At 56.0% G+C, this 19,209-nt stretch overlaps 1 protein-coding gene across 9 annotated transcripts; it reads left to right on the top strand.

The window, feature by feature from the left end:
* The first annotated feature begins 7,965 nt into the window (after positions 1–7,965).
* SLC4A11 (solute carrier family 4 member 11) lies at positions 7,966–17,951 on the top strand. Of its 9 annotated transcripts, none has more exons than XM_036321649.1 (20): positions 7,966–8,171; positions 9,862–9,906; positions 12,360–12,512; positions 12,635–12,684; positions 12,932–13,163; positions 13,246–13,327; positions 13,561–13,684; positions 14,050–14,262; positions 14,337–14,430; positions 14,522–14,647; positions 14,727–14,840; positions 14,931–15,063; positions 15,308–15,381; positions 15,780–16,044; positions 16,120–16,226; positions 16,323–16,491; positions 16,589–16,762; positions 16,942–17,137; positions 17,224–17,393; positions 17,520–17,951. In XM_036321649.1, exons 2-20 carry the CDS (start codon positions 9,876–9,878, stop codon positions 17,581–17,583), a joined length of 2,571 nt encoding a protein of 856 aa, XP_036177542.1. In that variant the 5' UTR covers positions 7,966–8,171; positions 9,862–9,875; the 3' UTR covers positions 17,584–17,951. The 9 variants fall into 9 exon arrangements, with proteins under 9 accessions (XP_036177542.1, XP_036177543.1, XP_036177541.1 ...); XM_036321650.1 differs by having other exon boundaries at positions 8,011–8,166; XM_036321648.1 differs by lacking the exon at positions 7,966–8,171 and adding an exon at positions 8,254–8,444.
* The last annotated feature ends 1,258 nt before the right edge of the window (positions 17,952–19,209 follow it).

Below are 19,209 nucleotides of genomic sequence, written 5' to 3'. Positions count from 1 at the left end.
CGGTGAGGGCACATGCCTGGTGGCGGGCTCCATCCCCAGTCTAGGGCGTGCAGGAGGCAGCCGGTCCGTGATTCTCTCTCATCATGGGTGTCTCTCTTTCTCTCTCCCTCTCCCTTCCTCTCTGAAATCAATAAAAAAATATATATATTTAAAAAAAAAAACAAAATCAAATTTTAAAAAAATGACAACAGCCAGCACAACAATAGCCTTCCAGTGTGAATGGATCGAAATTATACCTTTTTTGGGGTCAGATTAGCAAAATACATATTTTTTGGTGTGCTGTAGAATTTTAGAAATTAGTTTATGTGTGCCGGGAGATGAAAAAGGTTGAAAAATCACTGCTCTGGAGGAACGAAACCCAAATGCCCAACTTCCCCCTTGCAGGCCCCAACCCCATCTGCCCAGCGGTTTCCCTGCCTGTGGCCAGGACAGGCACTTCCCATCACAGGTGGCCTGGAGGGGCTGCCAACAGGGGCACCGATCACACCCCCACCGGGTGGGGAGGAGGGGCCTCTGCCTTTCCCAGAAAAAAGCCAACCAGGGTGGGGCATCGCCTTGAGGCTGCATGTCCACAGAGACCCTACTTCCTGTCCCACCCTGCACACAGGGGCCTCCGGACCAGGCAAGTGCCCCAGTGGGAAGGCTTGGAAGCTGGCCCACAGTGAAGGGTGCAGCCTCCCCTGGGTGGGAGGGTGGTGGTCTTGGGTTTGGAGATCCTATGTGATCAATTAGTCACATACAACCACATGCAAAACTGCCTGAGAGGAACTAAGAGAATTGTGGGAGGAAGTTGGCAGCTATATAATGCACTCCACAACCCATTTCCTCAGAGCCCTCCAGCCTCCCACCTACAGGGCCAGGTTTGAACCTTGGAGTGTCTGTGCTTGTGCTTCTCAGAAACTGCCAAGGGTTGGGAATTACTCCCAAAAAATTGCCAGGGAGGAAAGGGGAGACAGTAAATGGGAAAGGGCTCCTGGGAACCAGAAAGGGAGTCTGTCTCCACCCTGGAGCCCACAGGGGATACTGGGCATGCTCAACAGAGGGAGCCCCTGAATCAAGGCATCCAGGTCGGGTAGGCATGTGGAAAGTGAAATTTGGAGCAGAGGGCTTCAGGTCAAGCTGCTGAAAATCACAGGGCTCTCTGAGGAGCTTGGAGAAATACCAATGTATTTTCTATCGTACAATCTAGGGAAGAGTCATGCCCAAAGAAAATGACCATACACCCCATTTCTGATCCATGACGGAAAGGGATCCATGATGATTCTCATCATTGATGTTTCCTGGAAGAGGAGTCCAGGGTAGTACCAGCTTCAAGTTCAGCTGGGCCCAGGCACTCAGATCTCATCAGAACCCTCACCATCCACGTTATCCCCTGCAGTAAGCTCCCTGTATGCCACCAGCAGCCTAACACCCCAAAAGGAAGACCCAATCTCCCTCTCCAGGGGCAGCCCCAAAGTCTGGAGTCCCATTCCCATCCCTGAACCAGTCACAGTGGTCAGAAGTATTCTGATTGGCCTGGCATCGGGTCACTGTGCATTTCCAAGACTCCCCCCCCCCCGCCCCCCCCCCCACACCACCACCACCACACACACACACACACACACACACACACACACCGGGCTCACTGGAGAGCTGAATCCCCCAAAGAAGAGCTTGCTCCCCAAACCAGCATTATACATCGCACTACAGGCCACCCCTGAGCTTTTCCGTTGAAATCAGAATCCTACTTGATTTTTAAAATTTTGCTTTCTGCTATTTTTTTTTTTTTTTTTTGGAAAGTGATAGCAAGCACAAGGTTATTCCATTGTGGTGGTGGTGATCTTGAACCAAGGGGAAAGCAAACTTTTAATTGAAAACATTCTGTCCACTAAGACCGTTTCCCCCTGCAGACCGAGAAAAGGCCACCATTATTTGGCACTATAATGCCCCAGCACACCCAGGGACACCAGTGTTCCACAGGAGCCTGTTTAAGAATCCTTTTATTCCCAAACAAAAGGAAAATCACATAATGTGCGGGGTGGACTGCTGCCCCACATTGGTGAGGGTCAGAAGTGGACCAGCTAGAGAATGATTTTGAAGGAACAATTGACAAGACAAAATGACTAATAAGACAAGAGTGAAGAGGACGACCTCAAGGTAGAAGTGGAAAAAGCCAAAGTGGAAAAAACCCCAATACTGAAACAATTCCAAAAACTTTTTGTTTCATCCTCCAAAAACTTGAAGAAAAATACATTTGTTTATTCACAAATTATTACTGTTTTCCCCAGGCCTCTGCATTGCTCAATTGACCGGCCAAAATTATGTGGGGGGCGGAGGGGGGGGGGAATTTCATCAGGGTCAATAAATTTTATGTCAAACTAATGACTATAAATCTGTAAAAAATGCTAATCAAATAAAGTGTGAACTTATTTCCATTTTACCCTACAATTATTACTGCTTTTCCCATACCAATATAGAAGTTTAATTTTTTTTCCTCTCATGGCTTCAAATACTTAAACTTTACTGGTATGTCTTACTCTGAAATTTCATGCCTGGGTGAATGTACAAATAATAGCAAAATAAGGACAACAGGAAGAGGAAAGATAGTTAGATAACCAAAAATTCATGGAAATTTCTAGCCAAAACAACTCCATTTCAACCTCATTGTTTTATAGATAAAAATTATCGTAAGACTCAGAAAGACCTGAGGGTGTTACTCTGTGTCTTCCTGCTAACTTGCCCTACCCGTGCATCCAGCTTCCTGCGAGGGGCTGGATGCAGCTCGCAGGAAGGGTGGTCTGAAGTGGTGCTGAAAGCAGTGTCAGCCCTGAATGGTGGGCTTGAGGCAGGACCTTGGGCAGCCCTTTGACATAGGGGACCAGTGAGAACGAGAGCCAGGGATGTGGAGGACATGGGGTACACAGAATGGCCAAGAAGGGCAAGGATGGCCAGGGGGTTAATATTCTGCCCAAACTCTTAGAAGGCTTCAGGTATGGGTGATGGGATTCAAATAAAATAGGGCCTGGGGATAGATGAGGGTGGGGAGTCAGCCCTGTGGCTTTTATCCTCAGGTTCTCTGCACCCCTCAGCATGCCCTGAGGAGCGTGTTGTAATGCAGACCTCTGGTGTCTTCAGAGGACCTATCAATGAAAATCCTGGGCCCAGCCTGGGGATCTGAATTTCAGCAAGCTCTTGGTGGGCGGGACTCTGATGTGATGCACCTCTGCCTCGGAGGGTCTTGCTAGGAAAAGCCGTGAGGCATCAACACACACAGTGGGGTGGTACGTGGTTATCTCCTGTGGCCACTGGAGAAGGGTGGACGACAGTAGGTCAGTGTTTGGTGGTGTCTGTTCTCTGGGAGGTTCTTGGCTGAGATGCTGGGCTGTGGAATTGGACCCCAGGTCAGAAGACAGAAGGCCTGATGTGAGGACAGTGGAGCAGTCCTGGCACCTCTTGCCCAACCATCTGCTGGCCAGATAGAACCATTGAGCATAGAGCCATTAGACCTCTGTCCAGTGCTGGATTCTGACGGTGAGTATGGACGGGAGTAGGGCATGGGGACTCAGGATGTTGTCCTGATGGGAGCAGGGCCTTGGTGGCTTCTTGCCCTTCTAGCTGCCCTTATAGGAGCCTGGTTCTTTCTCTCAGAAGGGGTAGATGGCAACTGGGAATGCTGTGTTAATTGGATACCAAAGGGTCTTTCTCCCACCCAATAGAGCCTGCAGATGTTCCTCAGGAGAGAGGGGAGGTGAGGGGAGGCCATTGGAGGCCACGTTCCCTCTCCCAACTCGCACCACAGCACCAAAGGGACAGTGTGGGAACAGCATGGGCTGCTTACTCTGGGCAGCAGGAGCCCCAAGAAGCTTGTAAAACTGAGTGACTCCAGGGAAAGCTGATGGCTGCAAGATGTGGGAAGTCACATTTGCCAAGGATCCAAGGAAGGCACAGACAGAGGGAAGGAGCAGACTGGAAGTGGAAATAAAAGAACTTGGTGCCCTGACCGGTTTGGCTCAGTGGATAGAGCGTCGGCCTGCGGACTGAAGGGTCTCAGGTTCGATTCCGGTCAGGGGCATGTAACTTGGTTGTGGGCACATCCCAGTGGGGAGTGTGCAGGAGGCAGCTGAATCAATGTTTCTATCTCATCGATGTTTCTAACTCTCTATCCCTCTCCCTTCCTCTCTGTAAAAAAATCAATAAAATATATTAAAAAAAAAAAAAAAAAGACTTGGTAATGGCTGTGGAGGCCAGGGTGTGAAGAAGGAGGCAGAGGCAATCAGGAGTATCTGGCTGGAAAACCCTAGGGGAATGGAGGATGAAGAGGTCATCTGGAGGGCTTCACTGTCTCGAAAGCCTCTGAGACTATACATGGAGACATCGATCATGCGTTCAATACATCATAGGGTTATTGAGCACCTACTGTATTAGGAGCTTCGCTGTGAAACACACAGCCCCACGCTCAGAGAGCTCCAGTTCGGCAGGGGGATGGGGGCCAGGCAGTAGAGTAAGAATGAATAAGGCCTTGCTGTAGTAAGGGACCATGTGGGTCTGCATAGCGGGCACAGGCACCTACTTTAGGTGGTGTGACCAGGGAAGCCTCTCTAAGAGCAGGATGAAATGAGCCATGGTAAGAGCTGTGCACATGCCTTTCAGACACCCCACTATCAAGGCCTCCGGGCAGGTGGGCTGGCTGTATTGAAGGGACAGCCGGCAGCCACTGTGGCTGGAGTGGCACTCCCCTGGGAGCAGGAGGTACAGGATGAGGTGAGAAATAGGCAGGGGCCTTACCTGTAGGCCACAACGAGGAGTTTGGGTTGTTTTTCTAAGTGCCATGAGAAGCCCTTGAAAGTGGAGAATGAATTATGGGTTGGGGGCAAGTCAGAAGGCCAGATGATGGACCAGGATGGAGTTGCAAGTGGGCAAAACTGTGCTTTATTTCTAAGGTAAACCCAACAAAACTTGCTCATGGATCAGATGTAGATGAATTGTTGTGACTCCCAGGTCCAGAGTACCTGGGTGGACTCAAGAGTTCTATTTTGCATGAATTTTCCTTCCTTCCTTCCTCCCTCCCTCCCTCCCTCCTTCCTTTTCTTTTATTTTCTTCCTTCCTTCCTTCCTTCCTTCCTTCCTTCCTTCCTTCCTTCCTTCCTTCCTTCTAGTGGAGCCTTTCTTTCTTTCTTTCTTTCTTTCTTTCTTTCTTTCTTAAATATATTTTTATTGATTTCAGAGAGGAAGGGAGAGGGAGAGAGAGATAGAAACATCAACGATGAAAATCATTGATCGGCTGCCTCTCGCATGCCCCCTACTGGGGATCGAGCCCACAACACAGGCATGTGCCTCTGACCGGAATCAAACCCGGGATCCTTCAGTCTTCTGGCCAGCGCTCCATTTGCTGAGCCAAACTAGCCAGGGCTATTTTGCATGAATTTTATTTGAATTGCCTATTAGCCATCCAGGTTGGGGAGTGGGGGGGTATATAGACTGTAGCATTTGAAATCAGGAGCTCCCTGATTGTCAGCTGTGGCTGGTTGAGAGCCATGGATTCAGGAAAAGATTGGCATAGGCCAACCCCTAGGGCCAGGTCAGAGGAGGGGGGAGGGGAAGTAAATGTTGCAAGAAAAAGGAGGTACTCCTGGTGCTGGGTGCTGCTGGAGGTGGGGGAAGGGCTGGCAAGAAAGCTGAGGCAGGGTGACCTTGACAAGAATTTCAGTGGAGTGATGAGGACAAAGACGGGTGTGAGTGGGTCAAAGGGAAGTAGGGAGAGGGTGTGGAGACAGAGGAGTAGAGATAACGAGGAAAATGCTCTGAAGCGCAGCTGAGGAACTGGGTGGTATCTGGAGCAAGGAGCTCAAGGAAGTGTTTCTTGTTTTTTAATGAGATACTACAGAATCACTTCTCACTTCAGACTAAAATCTCCAGGCATCAGCAGCACAAGGGGAAGAGTGGAACGCCATGATGTGGCTTATGGAACCGAGCGCCCATGGTTGTGTCCACAACTCACTGAAGTCTGAGACCCCAAGGGAGGGAATGAGAGGCGTGTGTGTGCTTATGTCTGGGTTCCGGAAATACTGTCTGTGTAAGGACCCAGGGGGGCACAGGTGGGGAGACCTCAGCCTCTGATCCAGACAGAGGCTGGTGGTGGGTGGGAGACTGAAGGAAACCGCTTCTCACATTGCAGCCGGGGCGAGCACCTGAGGCTGCGGGGGCGAGGGGGACAGCGCTAGTTCCTCCGAGTCAGGTCCATAAGCCACTGGGAGAGGCCTTGCTGTGGGCTCCTGTTTCCTCAGACGCGGGAGGAGGAGGCGGCAGCAAGAATGAGGCTGCCCCTCCAACCCAAATAGGCTTCCTGGAACAATTGGGTTGTAAGGTCTAGGTGTTGGACCTCCAGGAAGCTGCTGGTGACACAGGGAAGCTGATGCAGAACCTAGGCATTGCCCCAGTGAGGCTGGGGGCAAAACAGGTGACTTTTCAAGGGTCCAGCCCCCGAACACACACATCCCCAATCCAGCCTTGTTCCCTAGGCAGTCAGCCTCTCTGTTCTTCGGCTCCCCCTCAACCTCCATCTCTCACCCCTTGACTCCAAAGTCCGAGCCAAGAGCTGAGGGGGGGTTCAGCTAGAGCAGCGGTTCTCAACCTGTGGGTCGCGACCCCTTGGTGGTCAAATCACCCTTTCACAGGGGTTGCCTAAGACCATCGGAAAGCATATATAATTACATATTGTTTTTGTGATTAATCACTATGCTTTAATTATGTTCAATTTGTAACAATGAAAATACATCCTGCATATCAGATATTTACATTACGATTCATAACAGTAGTAAAATTACAGTTATGAAGTAGCAACGAAAATAATTTTATGGTTGGGGGTCACCACAACATGAGGAACTGTATTAAAGGGTCACGGCATTAGGAAGGTTGAGAACCACTGAGCTTGAGGATGGAGAAGTGGGGTACCCAGAATGACCCCGTTTCTCCTCCCAGCTCCTGCTCACCCCAAAGCAAGAAGCATGCACAGTGGAAAGAAGCAGGCAGCTATCTTCCTCAGCATCTACTGCAGTTGTAGGGAGCAGGATGGTCACGGCCATCCCACCCTGAAGCCACTCATCTGCCTAGAGGGGCACCCTAATGTGCTCCTGTCTTGCTGGAACATGAACCGGGTCAGTCTCATTCACCAGGTCTTTGCATGGGGCTCCCCCAACGCTGCAGGAGCCCTCGGGGGCGGCAGGACAGCCACTCGCACAGGTGGGCTCACCTTCTGCTGGTGTGGCCAGCCATCCGCCATGCCTGCAGAACAGCAGCTCAGGACCCCATGCCAGCAGCTGGTGAGGGCAGGAGTCGCTGCTCGTCCTTGGGCTGGCGGCAAGGGTGGAGAGGACCTGGGGTTAACACTGGGGAGGTCCCGGGTCAATCCAGGGCCCGACGGTGGTGGAATCATTTGCTAAGAAGGCCAGGTCAAGGCTCGTCCCATGGGCTGGACTGGCCGGACCCCATCGGAGATCGGGCCCGCGGGCCCGCGCGCACCACCACCTCCCGACACAGACGCGCGCGCGCCCTCACTGCCTCCCTCTACGAACAACGAGGAGCCCGAGAAGGCGCGTCCAGGGCCGGGATCCCGCCAGTCCAACAAGGGGAACTGGGCGGCGGGGCCATCTTGGGAAGGAAAGAAGCCGCGAGCCAAGACCTTGGCCCAAGAGAAAGCCAAGGGCGCGTCGACGCCGGAGGCGAAACCCCGAGGCGCCCTCCGAGCAAACCCGACGCCGCAGGATGGGGAGGCCGGCAGGCTCGGCGGGCCGGGGCGGAGCCCAGCGAAGGCGCGTCCGCCCTCTAGTTAGTCCAGGCGCGCTTCCTGGAGGAGGAGGAGGAGGAAGGTTTACCGCCCGAGCAACTGGGCAGAATGGAGGGGGCGGAGCCGGCGGCGGCCGGGCCCCGCGGAGGCCCCCTGCCGAGAAGAGGGGGCGGCGGCCAACAGCTCGCTTAAAGCGGGTGCGGAGGAAACCCTTCCCCGACCTGCCGCAGCGCCTTGACTCCGTGGGTCCCGGGGCCCCGCCGGTTCCTTCGAAGAAACTTCCAGCGCCGCCCAGCCCCTCACCCGGCGAGGCCTGGGCGGGCGCGCGGGCCCCGAGAAGCCGTGTCTACCCATCTGGCGTCGGCGCCACGCGCTGCGGGAGGAGCGGGTCCGCAGCGGACCGGGTGCGGTGAGGGAGCGGGGCGGGGGGGAGGGGGGAGGACCGGTCCCGGGCCGCTCGGCCTCCCGCGCCGGGCGGGGCGTCTGAGCGGCATTAGGACCCAGGCGCCGCGCGGGGGTGTGTCGCCAGCGCCCTGCGGTGTCCCGCCCGGGACGCCCAGTTTGGGGCGCCGGAGCCCGGGGTGCGGAGCCCGGGGTGCGTGCGTGTGTGCAGCCGTCCGGCAGCCGATCGCCGGGGCCGTCGCCGCGGCCACCGGGCGTGTGTTCTGTTTCCAGCCTGGCGGTGGGTGCCTGCGCCGGCGGGCACGACGGCAGGCCGTCCGCTCTCCGCAGCGAAGGCGGGGACTCGGAGCCGTCGGGGCCCTGGGGCATCGCGGGTGCCACCCCTGCAAGGGCCTCGGGGCATCTGGGCGAGAGGGTCGTGGGGGCTTTCCAGCCGGGGGGAGAGCCCGGTTTGGAGGGAGTGGGTGGTCTGGCGGGGAGAGAGGTGGTGGAGAGAGGCCCACGGTGGGCGCTGAGCACGGAATTGATGCTCTGCTTCGCCGTCTTGAGATTCGTAAGTTCTGGCATCAATGAGGTGGCCGCGGAGGGCTGGGGGCCTGGGAGCGGGCGGGGCGGAGCCGGGGGTCCCTGGCGCCCGAGCGCCGCGCTCTCTGCTCGCTGCTGCCTCGGGGCCTCCCTCTACGTTCTGCGCGGGTCCGCCCGTTGGCGGTGGTCCCTGGGCCTCTGGCTGACGGGACTCGGACACCTGGAGTTTGTTTGTCCGACATTGATTTGCACGTGGGCGCCCGGGATGGAAGCCGGGTGTGCGCCACCGCCACCGTCCCGACCGCGTCCTCCCTTCTGCCGCCCAGTTCCCGCCCTGCTCGCTTATCGGCGTCCGGCCTCCTACCCGCGACCCCCAGGGTCTCCGAGCCTAGCGGCGCTGTCCTCTCGCGCACGCGGTCCTTCCTGCGGCTTCCTTCCTCGCCCGGCGCGGCACGAACAGCGGGACCATCCGGGGCCCGGCGTGGGGAGCGCGCACGGCTCCCCTTCCATCCCCCGGCGGACCAACGGCTCCGCCTCCCAGGAGGCCCGGGACGCGGGTGGCAGCGCCAGGGGAGGAGGCCGTTGCCCCTTCGGTTTCGTGTGGCTCGGGCGCGTGAAGTTGGGGGCTGCACGTGTGATGGGTGTTGATGGCCGGGAGGCGGGTGGGGGGCTCCCTAGCCCGGGGGAAGGAGTTCAAGAGGAGCAATGTGTCCGCAGCAGAACTCGATCCCAAGTATTGGGCTTGGCAGCGAAGGAAAACCCAGAGAAGTGGGGCGGATAATAATACAGGGAGGGCGGAGGATTCCTCCTTCCGCCAGGTCAGGTCCTCGCTCCAGCGGTCCAGGAGGCTGATGGGTTCTGCAACCAGTGAATCCCTCGCTGTCTCACCGGGTACTGTTCATGACCCTTGGAGGAAACTTGCCGAGAACATCTCTGCCTTCTCACCTGGGCAGTCCCTAGCGGATGGGCTAAAGAATGACAGGCGTGGCTTTCTCGGGCCCCTCCCTCCTACTGTCCCCTGCTCCTTTTTCTCTGAGGTTGGCCTGGGTTGGGTCCCTGGGAAGGGTAAGAAGAAATTAGCAGGGTTGGTGTGGGGTGGAGAGCAGATGGGCACCAGAGACTGTCCACAGCGGGTCGTTGGAACTGGTAACAGTTTTTGGCTTTCCTTGCAGAAAACTCGTCCATCATGTCGCAGGATGGATACCTTGAGGATTCAGGTGAGTACACTCAGGTATGGATGTGTGCCTAGTCAGAGAGAACTCCTTGATCGAAAGTATCTGGGAGTGCTAGTCCAACTACCTGGGTGCCCCTGACACCGGCCACCTGTCTGTGGTCCTCTACTGGTGCTGGCATGCCTTTGGACCCTGCCTCTAAGGAGGTTGTGGTGTGGTTAGAGAGGCAGCTGAAACCGCCTGGACCCGGGCAGGTCTCTGGTGGTGTTGTGGTCCTGGGAGGGCAGGCTGCTCTCTCTCCTGGGCCATCTAGATCAGTGGTCCTCAACCTTCCTAATGCCGCGACCCTTTAATACAGTTCCTCGTGTTGTGGTGACCCCCCATTTCATTGTTACAAATTGAACATAATTAAAGCATAGTGATTAATCACAAAAACAATATGTAATTATATATGTGTTTTCCAATGGTCTTAGGCCACCCCTGTGAAAGGGTCGTTCGACCCCCAAAGGGGTCGCGACCCACAGGTTGAGAACCGCTGGTCTAGACCATCTAGTGATGTCCCACGGTTCACTTTTACAATGCTCTGGTTATCTAACCAGCCTGAGGCCAAGGATTTAGATGCCTGCATTCCTCAGTCCCTGCCCAGCCCTGTGAGGGAGAGGCTGCCATTGTGCCTCTAAAGAAATGTGACTCTGCTTCTGTGTTCCCTGCTAGCTCCTCTCTAACTTTCCCTTCCCCCTGTCTCTGGGATGGCTCTGTGCTGCCTCGCCTGTGCCCAGACCCAGGAACTGGCAGGGCCATCAGAGAGGTGTCTAGTGGGACAGTGCTTGGACAGACTGGTGATGTGCTCTTACCAAGGGTCCCTAGGGCATGAGAACTGCATGTGCCAGGCTGCTGGCAGGCGAGTTAGGCATGTGGCTGGACTAAGGATGGAGGAGGGAGCTTTACAGGGACCTGGTAGTGTCAGCTGGGGAGGTCCTGGGGAGAAGGGGGCAGTGTGAGGGACAGCACGGGAGGATAATGGATGCTTTGGGTGACAGGGGAAGTTGGGGCAGGTTGGGGCTGAGAACTAGATTGTCAAAGGAAAGGAAGCCTGGAATTGGGGAGTTTTTCGTGGACATGAGCTCCATGACAAAAGTCAGAAGGACACCTTTTGACCTAATAGCTTTGCTCTGGGATCTAGGTGCAGTGCAGACCTTGGGTTCATCAGTCCATGGGGGCCTTGACAGGGGAAGCCTAGCACCTCCTGTCCAGAAAGGGCCCAGGCTCAGCACAGGACAACATGAGGGACAGGGCCTGGGATGTGCAGAGGAAACCAGCACTGCCCGACAGGTGTAGGCATGCTGCTGGCCCTTCCCTGTCCCTGCACAGGTGTTGGGCATTGGTGGGCTCTGAGCTACAAAGGTCCCTTTCCTGGGATCACCCGCAAGTGGTGAGCCAAAAGGAACCCATGGTCAGTAAGAGGTGCCAGCTGGGCCAAGAGTGAGGCGGCGCCCTAGGAGGACTGCCAGAGGAGAAGGGTTCTGTGAGCCTTGAAGAAGGCTCTCTGGGCCTTCTACTCAGAGGGCAGGAGCTGGCATGGCTGGGGTGCTGGCCAACTAGCCTGAGGCATGAGAAATCGAGGTGGGGCATGGACTGGATCTGAAGGGACAGGGGTCAAGACAAGGGTTGGAAGTTTGTCTCAGACGGTGATCCCAGAGGCTGTGGGGAGCCCTGGCAGGACTTGGGGAAGCTGAGAACATTTGTACCTCGCCAGGAAACCTTCCCATTGGCGGGAGCCCGTGCTGTGGGGCAGTTGCAGGAACTGAGAGGCAGACCAAGGGTTCTGTGCTCTGGGAGTCCCAAGGTGCCACAGCATGCCCCTCTCCCACCAGGGGATGAGGCTGTGACGAGACCTCCTTCTGCAAGTCCTATCCCCTGTTAGTCCTCTGCTGTATTTCTCAGCCTCTCCTGCTTCCCGGTCTTGTATGATGTCTGGACTGTCTCTCAGCCTTGATGGTTTGCCCCAGGCCTGTACCAATGAGGTGGGGAAGGAGGGGTGTGGATACTGCAGTGGCTCTGGCTTCCCTTGGGTCCCATCTGGGTAGCCAGGCAGGTCTGGGTCCAGTAACCTGGAAGTTCTAGGAGGGCAGGGGTTAGGGGTTAGGCAGTCTTAACTGTGTCATTACACCATGTTCCTAGCTCAAAAGTTTGTAGAATGAACCTATTTTTTTTTTCTGGTTGAAGGATATGGGTCAGAATAGTGCAAGGCCCTGGTTCCTGCAGCTGAAGAATGTTGGTTGAAAGTTGTTGGATGGGGCCAAGACTATATACTCTATCCACTTGGGCCTGAGGCTGCCTTCCTGGCCTATGCAAGGCCTCCCCGGCCACTAGCTGAGAGTGCACCAAGTGGGACAGCCCAGGACAACAGCTCCTTGGTCGTGAAGTCCCTTTTGGGGTGTAGCGCTGACGGCCAGGCCCTCTTGGGGTGTCTTTCTCGGTGGTGGTTGGGTCTCCAGGCTACCTCAAGTGTGACACAGATGATGCCTCTGAAACCCATGAGGAGAGCCTGACAGAAGAGGCCTTCAACACCGTCAACTCCTCCATTGTGTCTGGCGAGAGCATCCGTTTCTTTGTCAACGTCAACCTCGAGGTGCAGCCCACCCAGGCTGGTATGGTGGTTGTAGCAGGGATAGACTGCGGGGAGGGCAGGGGCCTGGAGACTGGGCAGGTAGGCTCCAGTCCACCAAGAGAGACCCGAAGAGATGCCATGAGCCATCTCCCTTTTTTCTAGCAGACAGCGAATCGCCTGGTGGCTGTGGGCTCCTCCACACCTCTCGAAAGGTGAGTGGCCCATCTGCAGGACAGGAGACATTGAGTCCTGGGCCTATAGTCGGGGCTGGAGGGGGCTGCTCCCCTCTCGCACGACACAGGGAACTCACACTAGCCCAGAGCTCATCTGCGAGGGCCTTCCCTTCTGGAAGGGGATGTTGGTCCTGGTGGGAAGCGGCAGCCAGGGAGGGGCCACCATGGAGGAGAGGCCAGGTCGTGCGGCAGGTCTCACTCATGGGCCTGTGTGGGGTCCCCACAGTACCTGAAGTTAAAGAACTTCGAGGAAGAGATCCGAGCGCACCGAGACCTAGATGGCTTCCTGGCCCGGGCCAGCATCATCCTGAACGAGACAGCCACCTCGCTGGATGAGGTGCTGCGGGCCATGGTGCTCCGCATAGTCTACAACCCCCGCACCATTGAGCCCGACTGCAACCTGGACATGCTCATGGCCATGCTCTTCACTGATGCTGGGGCCCCCATGGAGGGTAAAGGTAAGGCCCATCTCCCATCCTTGGCAGGGAGGTCAGGGAGGTGGGCCAGCTGACCTCCTATCCCCCTACACCCTGTCCTCAGTTCACCTGCTGTCAGACATCATCCAAGGAGTCACTGCCACAGTCACAGGAGTACAATACCAGCAGTCATGGCTCTGCATCATGTGAGTTGCCAGGCCACCACATTGGGCCTCCCTACGTATCACCGTGGAGCCAGGTATCCCATGTCCCTGTAGAGGCTGGCCAACCCAGTTCAGGGGGCGAGGGGGAGCATTCCCATCCCATTTGGTCATCTTTTTTATCCCTAATACAAGTCACTGGGGGTCCAAGTTAGGTACTCGGGATGGGGTTCCCCATCCAGCAGTGGCAACTGTGTGCCCCCCCCTGTCCCTGCCAGCTGCACCTCCAAGTCCCTACAGAGGCGGCACGTGTGCATCAGCCGCCTGGTGCGCCCGCAGAACTGGGGGGAGAATTCCTGTGAGGTGCGATTCGTCATCCTGGTGCTGGCCCCACCCAAGATGGTGAGGAGGAGTCTTTGGGGTGGATTCCTTTCCTGGAGAGGAGGGTTCCAGGCTACCTGGCTGTCTTCTTGGGGGCATTTCTTCCATGTGCTGGGGTGCCCCACAGTCCTGGCATCTGAAGGTCTCATTCTACCCTGTCCCTTCATCTCGGCCCTCCTGGGTTTCTCTGCAGCATATTGCTAGGTCCTCATCAAGCCCTGACTTCCCCCAGAGACTGCCCAAAAGGTTGTATTTCCTTCCTGACTAAAAAGAGGTGTTTTTAAAAATTACTCAAACATAGGGGCCTTTCTTTGGCTGCCCCAACCTAACCCTTGTAGTTTTCTGACAATGATTTGCAGATGTGATTCCCCTATTTCCCACCCCAGAAAAGCACCAAGACTGCGACAGAGGTGGGGCGCACCTTTGCCACCATGTTCTTGGACATCACCTTCCGCCAGAAACTCCTGAAGACCCACACAGAGGAAGAATTCAAGGAGGCCCTAGTACATCAGAGACAACTGCTCACCATGATGGGCCAGGTTCCAAACCCCACCACACTGAGCTACAGCAGAAACTCCAACTCCCAGAAATCCCAGCATGTACGGGGGGTCAAGGTGGGCCTGGGTGGGGGTTGCAGAGCATGGGCGCAGAGCTAACAGCCACCCTGCTATAGCCCATACAGCACAACAATTTTTTCCCTGTGGGGAAGGGCATCCGGGAGGACTTCGCCCGCAGGTTCGCCGTGTACCCAATGGACTTCACTGATGGTATGTGCTCTGCGGTCCCCGGAAGCTCAGCCTGTGTGACCACAGGACAAGTATACCTGTCCAGCATCCCCAACACTCTGTCCTGTCCTAGGCATTATCGGGAAAAACAGGACTGTGGGCAAGTACATCACCACCACTCTGTTCCTCTACTTCGCCTGCCTCCTGCCCACGATTGCTTTTGGGACCCTCAATGATGAGACCACCAAAGGCGCCATCGGTAAGGGACCGGAGGTCAGTGGGGGAGTGCTGGGGGGTGCCCAGGGTGTAGTGCCTGCCTGATCACTCCGCTTCCCCAGGTGTGCAGAAGAGCATGGCTGGGCAGAGCATCGGAGGCCTCTTGTATGCGCTCTTCTCTGGGCAGCCGTTGGTGGTGCTGCTGACAACTGCGCCTCTGGCCCTCTACACTCACGGTGCAGTGGGAGTTGTGGTAGGGAGATGGTGCCTGTGGCCCTTGGCCCCGGCCAAGTCCTGACCGCCCACCCCTGTCCTGCTGCCTGCAGTGATCCGTGGCATCTGCGATGACTACAGTCTGGACTTCAACACCTTCTATGCATGGATAGGCCTGTGGAACAGTTTCTTCCTTGCAGTTTATGCCCTCTTCAACCTCAGCCTGATCATGAGTCTTTTCAAGAGGTGACAGGGCCTTTCCTGAACTGCTGGGGCCTTCGAACTGGAGGGAGACCAAGGCCAGGGATCTGGTCAGCCAGTGCCAGCCTCTGAGGTCCTATAACCCTAGAAGGGATGGGGCTCCCCCAAGGGGAAAAGCCTGGGACTGGTCCTCTTCATGGCAGTAGGAGGTGGGGGGTCACACTGAGGCTCAGGGAAGCTTCCCCCCACAACTGACCCCCACCTTATGAGGCATATCACCCCCTGGCAGGTCAACAGAAGATATCATTGCCTTGTTCATTTCCATCACATTTGTGCTGGATGCTGTCAAGGGCATGACCAAAAGTGAGTATTTACCTAATGGCCACTTGCTGTAGAGGGATCGGAGTTAAGATGGGGGATTATGGGCTGTGGCCAGGGCAGTCAAGCAGCATGCAAGCTAAGGTTGTTCTCGTGCTCCAGGGTGCTCTGGGGAGCAGCAGCCACATGTGCTAGAGGGTGACAGGGCTGCTCCAGGCAGGATCAGAGGCCCTGGGCCACGTGAGATGCACTGTCAGGGCAGTGGGACAGCAGCAAGGGGTGGGAGTAGTGGGTGGATGGGCAAATTGATGGGGCCAGCTTCCCCTCACTTCTCCCAGATGCCCCTTCTTCCTTCAGGGCCCCCTCACCCCACATCTAGGAGGAAGCTGGGCCCCCATCTCCCAGAACCCAGATGGCTGAGGCCTTTTGGTCTGTGTCCATAGTCTTCCAGAAGTACTACTATGGCGACCAACTTGGGAATCGCAACTTAGGTCACAATTCCCTGGTTAGCCTGCTGGACCTAGGCACCAGCCTCAACACCAGCTTCCACACTGCCCTCAACACCAGCCTCCTGGCCAGCCCGCTGGAACTGAGCCCAGAGAACAGCCAATTACCTGAGCAACCACACCGGGACACTGCCGTGCTCAGCCTCCTTATCATGCTGGGCACGCTCTGGCTGGGTTACACCCTCTACCAGTTCAAGAAGAGGTGAGGGGGGCCTAGAGGTGAGGGGAAGGGAACACAGCCCCTGGACCAGGCTGATACACCCTCCTCTGTCCCCAGCCCCTACCTGCACCCCTACATGCGGGAGATCCTGTCAGACTGTGCCCTGCCCATCGCTGTGCTCACCTTCTCCCTCATTGGCTCCTATGGCTTCAAAGAAATTAAGAGTGAGTTGGGACTGGACCGGCATGCGGGTGGGGAGGGGTGGGGTGGGGTGCCTCCATGGAGTTGCAGGCTGGAGCAGGGTCTGTATCTTGCTGCAGTGAGCAAGTTCCGCTACAACCCCCGTGAGAGCCTGTTTAAGATGGCTGAGATGCACTCGCAGTCCCTGGGAGCCATCTGCAGTGCCATGGGCCTCGGCTTCCTGCTCTCTATGCTCTTCTTCATCGAGCAGAACCTGGTGGCTGCCTTGGCTAACGCACCAGAGAACAGGTGCACAGGACTGGGAGGGGAGGGCTGAGCAGGGTGACCCCCTCCAAGGAGTCCACGGGGGCTCTATCCGATACATGTTCCTGCCTTTCTGCTGCAGGCTAGTGAAGGGCACAGCTTACCACTGGGACCTCCTGCTCATCGCCATCATCAACACGGGGCTGTCTCTGTTTGGGATGCCCTGGATCCACGCGGCCTACCCCCACTCCCCACTGCACGTGCGGGCACTGGCTCAGGTGGAGCAGCGTGTGGAGAGTGGGCATGTTTATGACACGTGAGTGTGGCAGTGGCCCCTTGAGGCCTGAGGCAAGAGTCACATGGGCCCTAAGGTGGGATAGCCCTGGGAGGGATGTGGCCCTGCAGTGCCCTAGCCTGAGAGTCACAAGTGACCCAGGGTGGGGCATGGCCCCTTGGACTGGGGCTGGAGGTGATGCGGTGCTCTGGACCACACAGGATCATGAACGTGAAGGAGACGCGGCTGACCAGCCTGGGCGCCAGCATCCTAGTGGGCCTCTCCCTCCTGCTGCTGCCCGTCCCACTGCAGTGGATCCCTAAGCCTGTGCTCTATGGCCTCTTCCTCTACATTGCCCTCACCTCCATCGATGCCAACCAGCTCTTTGAGCGTTTGGTTCTACTGCTCAAGGACCAGGTGAGCATCTGGCCCTGAGTGAGGGATGTGGGTGGGAGACACAGCAACATCAGACCTGTCCACACCTGGTTCCCTACCACCCACAGGCCTCATACCCACCCACCCATTATATCAGGAAGGTGCCTCAGAGGAAGATACACTACTTCACGGGGCTGCAGGTCCTGCAGCTGCTGCTGCTCTGTGCCTTTGGCATGAGCCCCCTGCCCTACATGAAGATGATCTTCCCCCTCATCATGATTACCATGATCCCTATCCGGTACGGGAGGGTGGGCAGAGGGCAGGTGGGACCAGCTGGGTGGAAGAGTGGGGCTGCTGGGACGGGGCCCTCTGTCTTCTCCCTGATTCAATCTTCATCTTTCTGCCTATTCCCTCCCCTCCTCAGCTACAAACTGCTGCCCCTAATCATTGAAGCCAAATACTTGGACGCCATGGATGCTGATCACTGAGCTGCTGACTGGCAGGCTCTGGCCACACCCTGCTGGTTGGTCCCTCCTGGTCTTCCTAGCCCGGCTGTGACTTTTTGTGGGGAGGTGTGGGTGTCTTGGAGCGCTGCTCTATGCTGCCCCCCTCACAGCTGTCCCAAAGGCCTAGGGCATGTGTGCATTGTGGGGGTTCCATGGAGTGTGCCTATACTTCCCATTGCCTTTTGCTTTGGGTCAAAACTGCTCAGGGCAGCTTCTGCCCAGGGTGGGACTAAGTAGGATGGATTTTCTTTTGATAAAAGAGATGCCTGAAAGAGAAACCATTTCCTTGATTGTATAAGGAATCTGTTGTATGCACATTAGAGAATAAAGCTCCTGTTTCTATGCTGCTATGTGCTGTCTCACCCCTGTAGCCTGCCCCAGCCTCTGAGGGCCACCTGAGTGCCATGGGGAAGGGGCATAAAAGGGATCCATATGTGTAGAGTGCCATTTCTTTTTTTTAAATATATTTTATTGATTTTTACAGAGGGAGAGGGATAGAGAATCAGAAACACCGATGAGAGAGAAACATCGATCAGCTGCCTCCTGCACACCCCCCACTGGGGATGTGCCCGCAACCAAGGTACATGCCCTTGACCGGAATCGAACCGGGGACCCTTCAATCCGCAGGCCGACACTCTATCCACTGAGCCAAACCGGTTAGGGCTAGAGTGCCATTTCTGTGCTGTCACAGTGAATATTGGCCCAACAGGGAAATGAAGATCCAGGTGGCCTTTGTGCTGCCAGGAACCTACAGGGGAAGTTTCTGGGAACAGAATGTGTGAGGACCCTGAGGAGAGGGCTTGGGGCCAGTACAGAGCGTGACTGGCATGGGGAGATTAGCGGGACTGACAGCAAAGGGCTCTGGCTCTCAGAGACAGTTGCAGAGCAGCCTGATCGGAGACTGAAAACAGGTGTGTAGGTCAGATTGGCAGTTTTGAACTATCTGGTCTGCGGGGTAGATTCTAAGTAGGGGAGGTAGGGTAGGGCAGGGGCTGCATCCTGCACCAGGGCATTGCTGGTGGGGATGAAGGGAAGTGGAAGAAACCATATGGTGGGGATCGCTCTGATGGAGGGGAGAAGGTACCATGTTTCTGGCTTGGCCATTGGGTGGTTGGCCAGGACCCATGACGGTGGCAGCAGGCAGGGGAAACAGGGACCACAGGTCTAAGGCTCAGGGGAGCACCCCTGTACGTACCTGGGAGCAGCAGCAGTGGTAGGCAGAGCACTGTCTCACAGACACCCCATCACATCACCTTTTAGAACTGATTTAATAAATACACCATAGACCAAAGGAGCAGATGAGAAGATATCTGCTACATCTAAAACTAAAAAGGAACTAAGACCTAGATATACAAAGAATTATTACAAACCAACGTAAGACAGTGACTCTGACTGATAGGGGGAATGGAGACTGAGGCACAACCAAGACACCTCACCCTCCAACCAAGCAATGCTGTTTGTGGGGAATGAGCACTAAAGTTAAAAGAAGGGGGACAGAGTGTACTGTGCCAGGACAGAACTCGGGAAGGAGCTGAGTAACAAATAGGGATGCCTTGCCCCAAGCAAGTTGCATATACCTGCCCCACCCATGTGGCACATGAGCCTTTG

Source organism: Myotis myotis, unplaced genomic scaffold, assembly GCF_014108235.1.
Source record: "Myotis myotis isolate mMyoMyo1 unplaced genomic scaffold, mMyoMyo1.p scaffold_m19_p_9, whole genome shotgun sequence".
NCBI lineage: Eukaryota > Metazoa > Chordata > Mammalia > Chiroptera > Vespertilionidae > Myotis > Myotis myotis.
This window is presented reverse-complemented; position numbering and strand designations above follow the sequence as displayed.

Excerpts from the sequence above, each read along its gene's own strand:
- SLC4A11 (XM_036321642.1), top strand. The coding sequence starts at position 9,337 with ATGGCCGGGAGGCGGGTGGGGGGCTCCCTAGCCCGGGGGAAGGAGTTC. Across the intron at positions 12,685-12,931 it reads TCCTCCACACCTCTCGAAAG|TACCTGAAGTTAAAGAACTT; the intron begins GTGAGTGGCCCA and ends GGGTCCCCACAG. Across the intron at positions 17,138-17,223 it reads TTCTACTGCTCAAGGACCAG|GCCTCATACCCACCCACCCA; the intron begins GTGAGCATCTGG and ends TACCACCCACAG.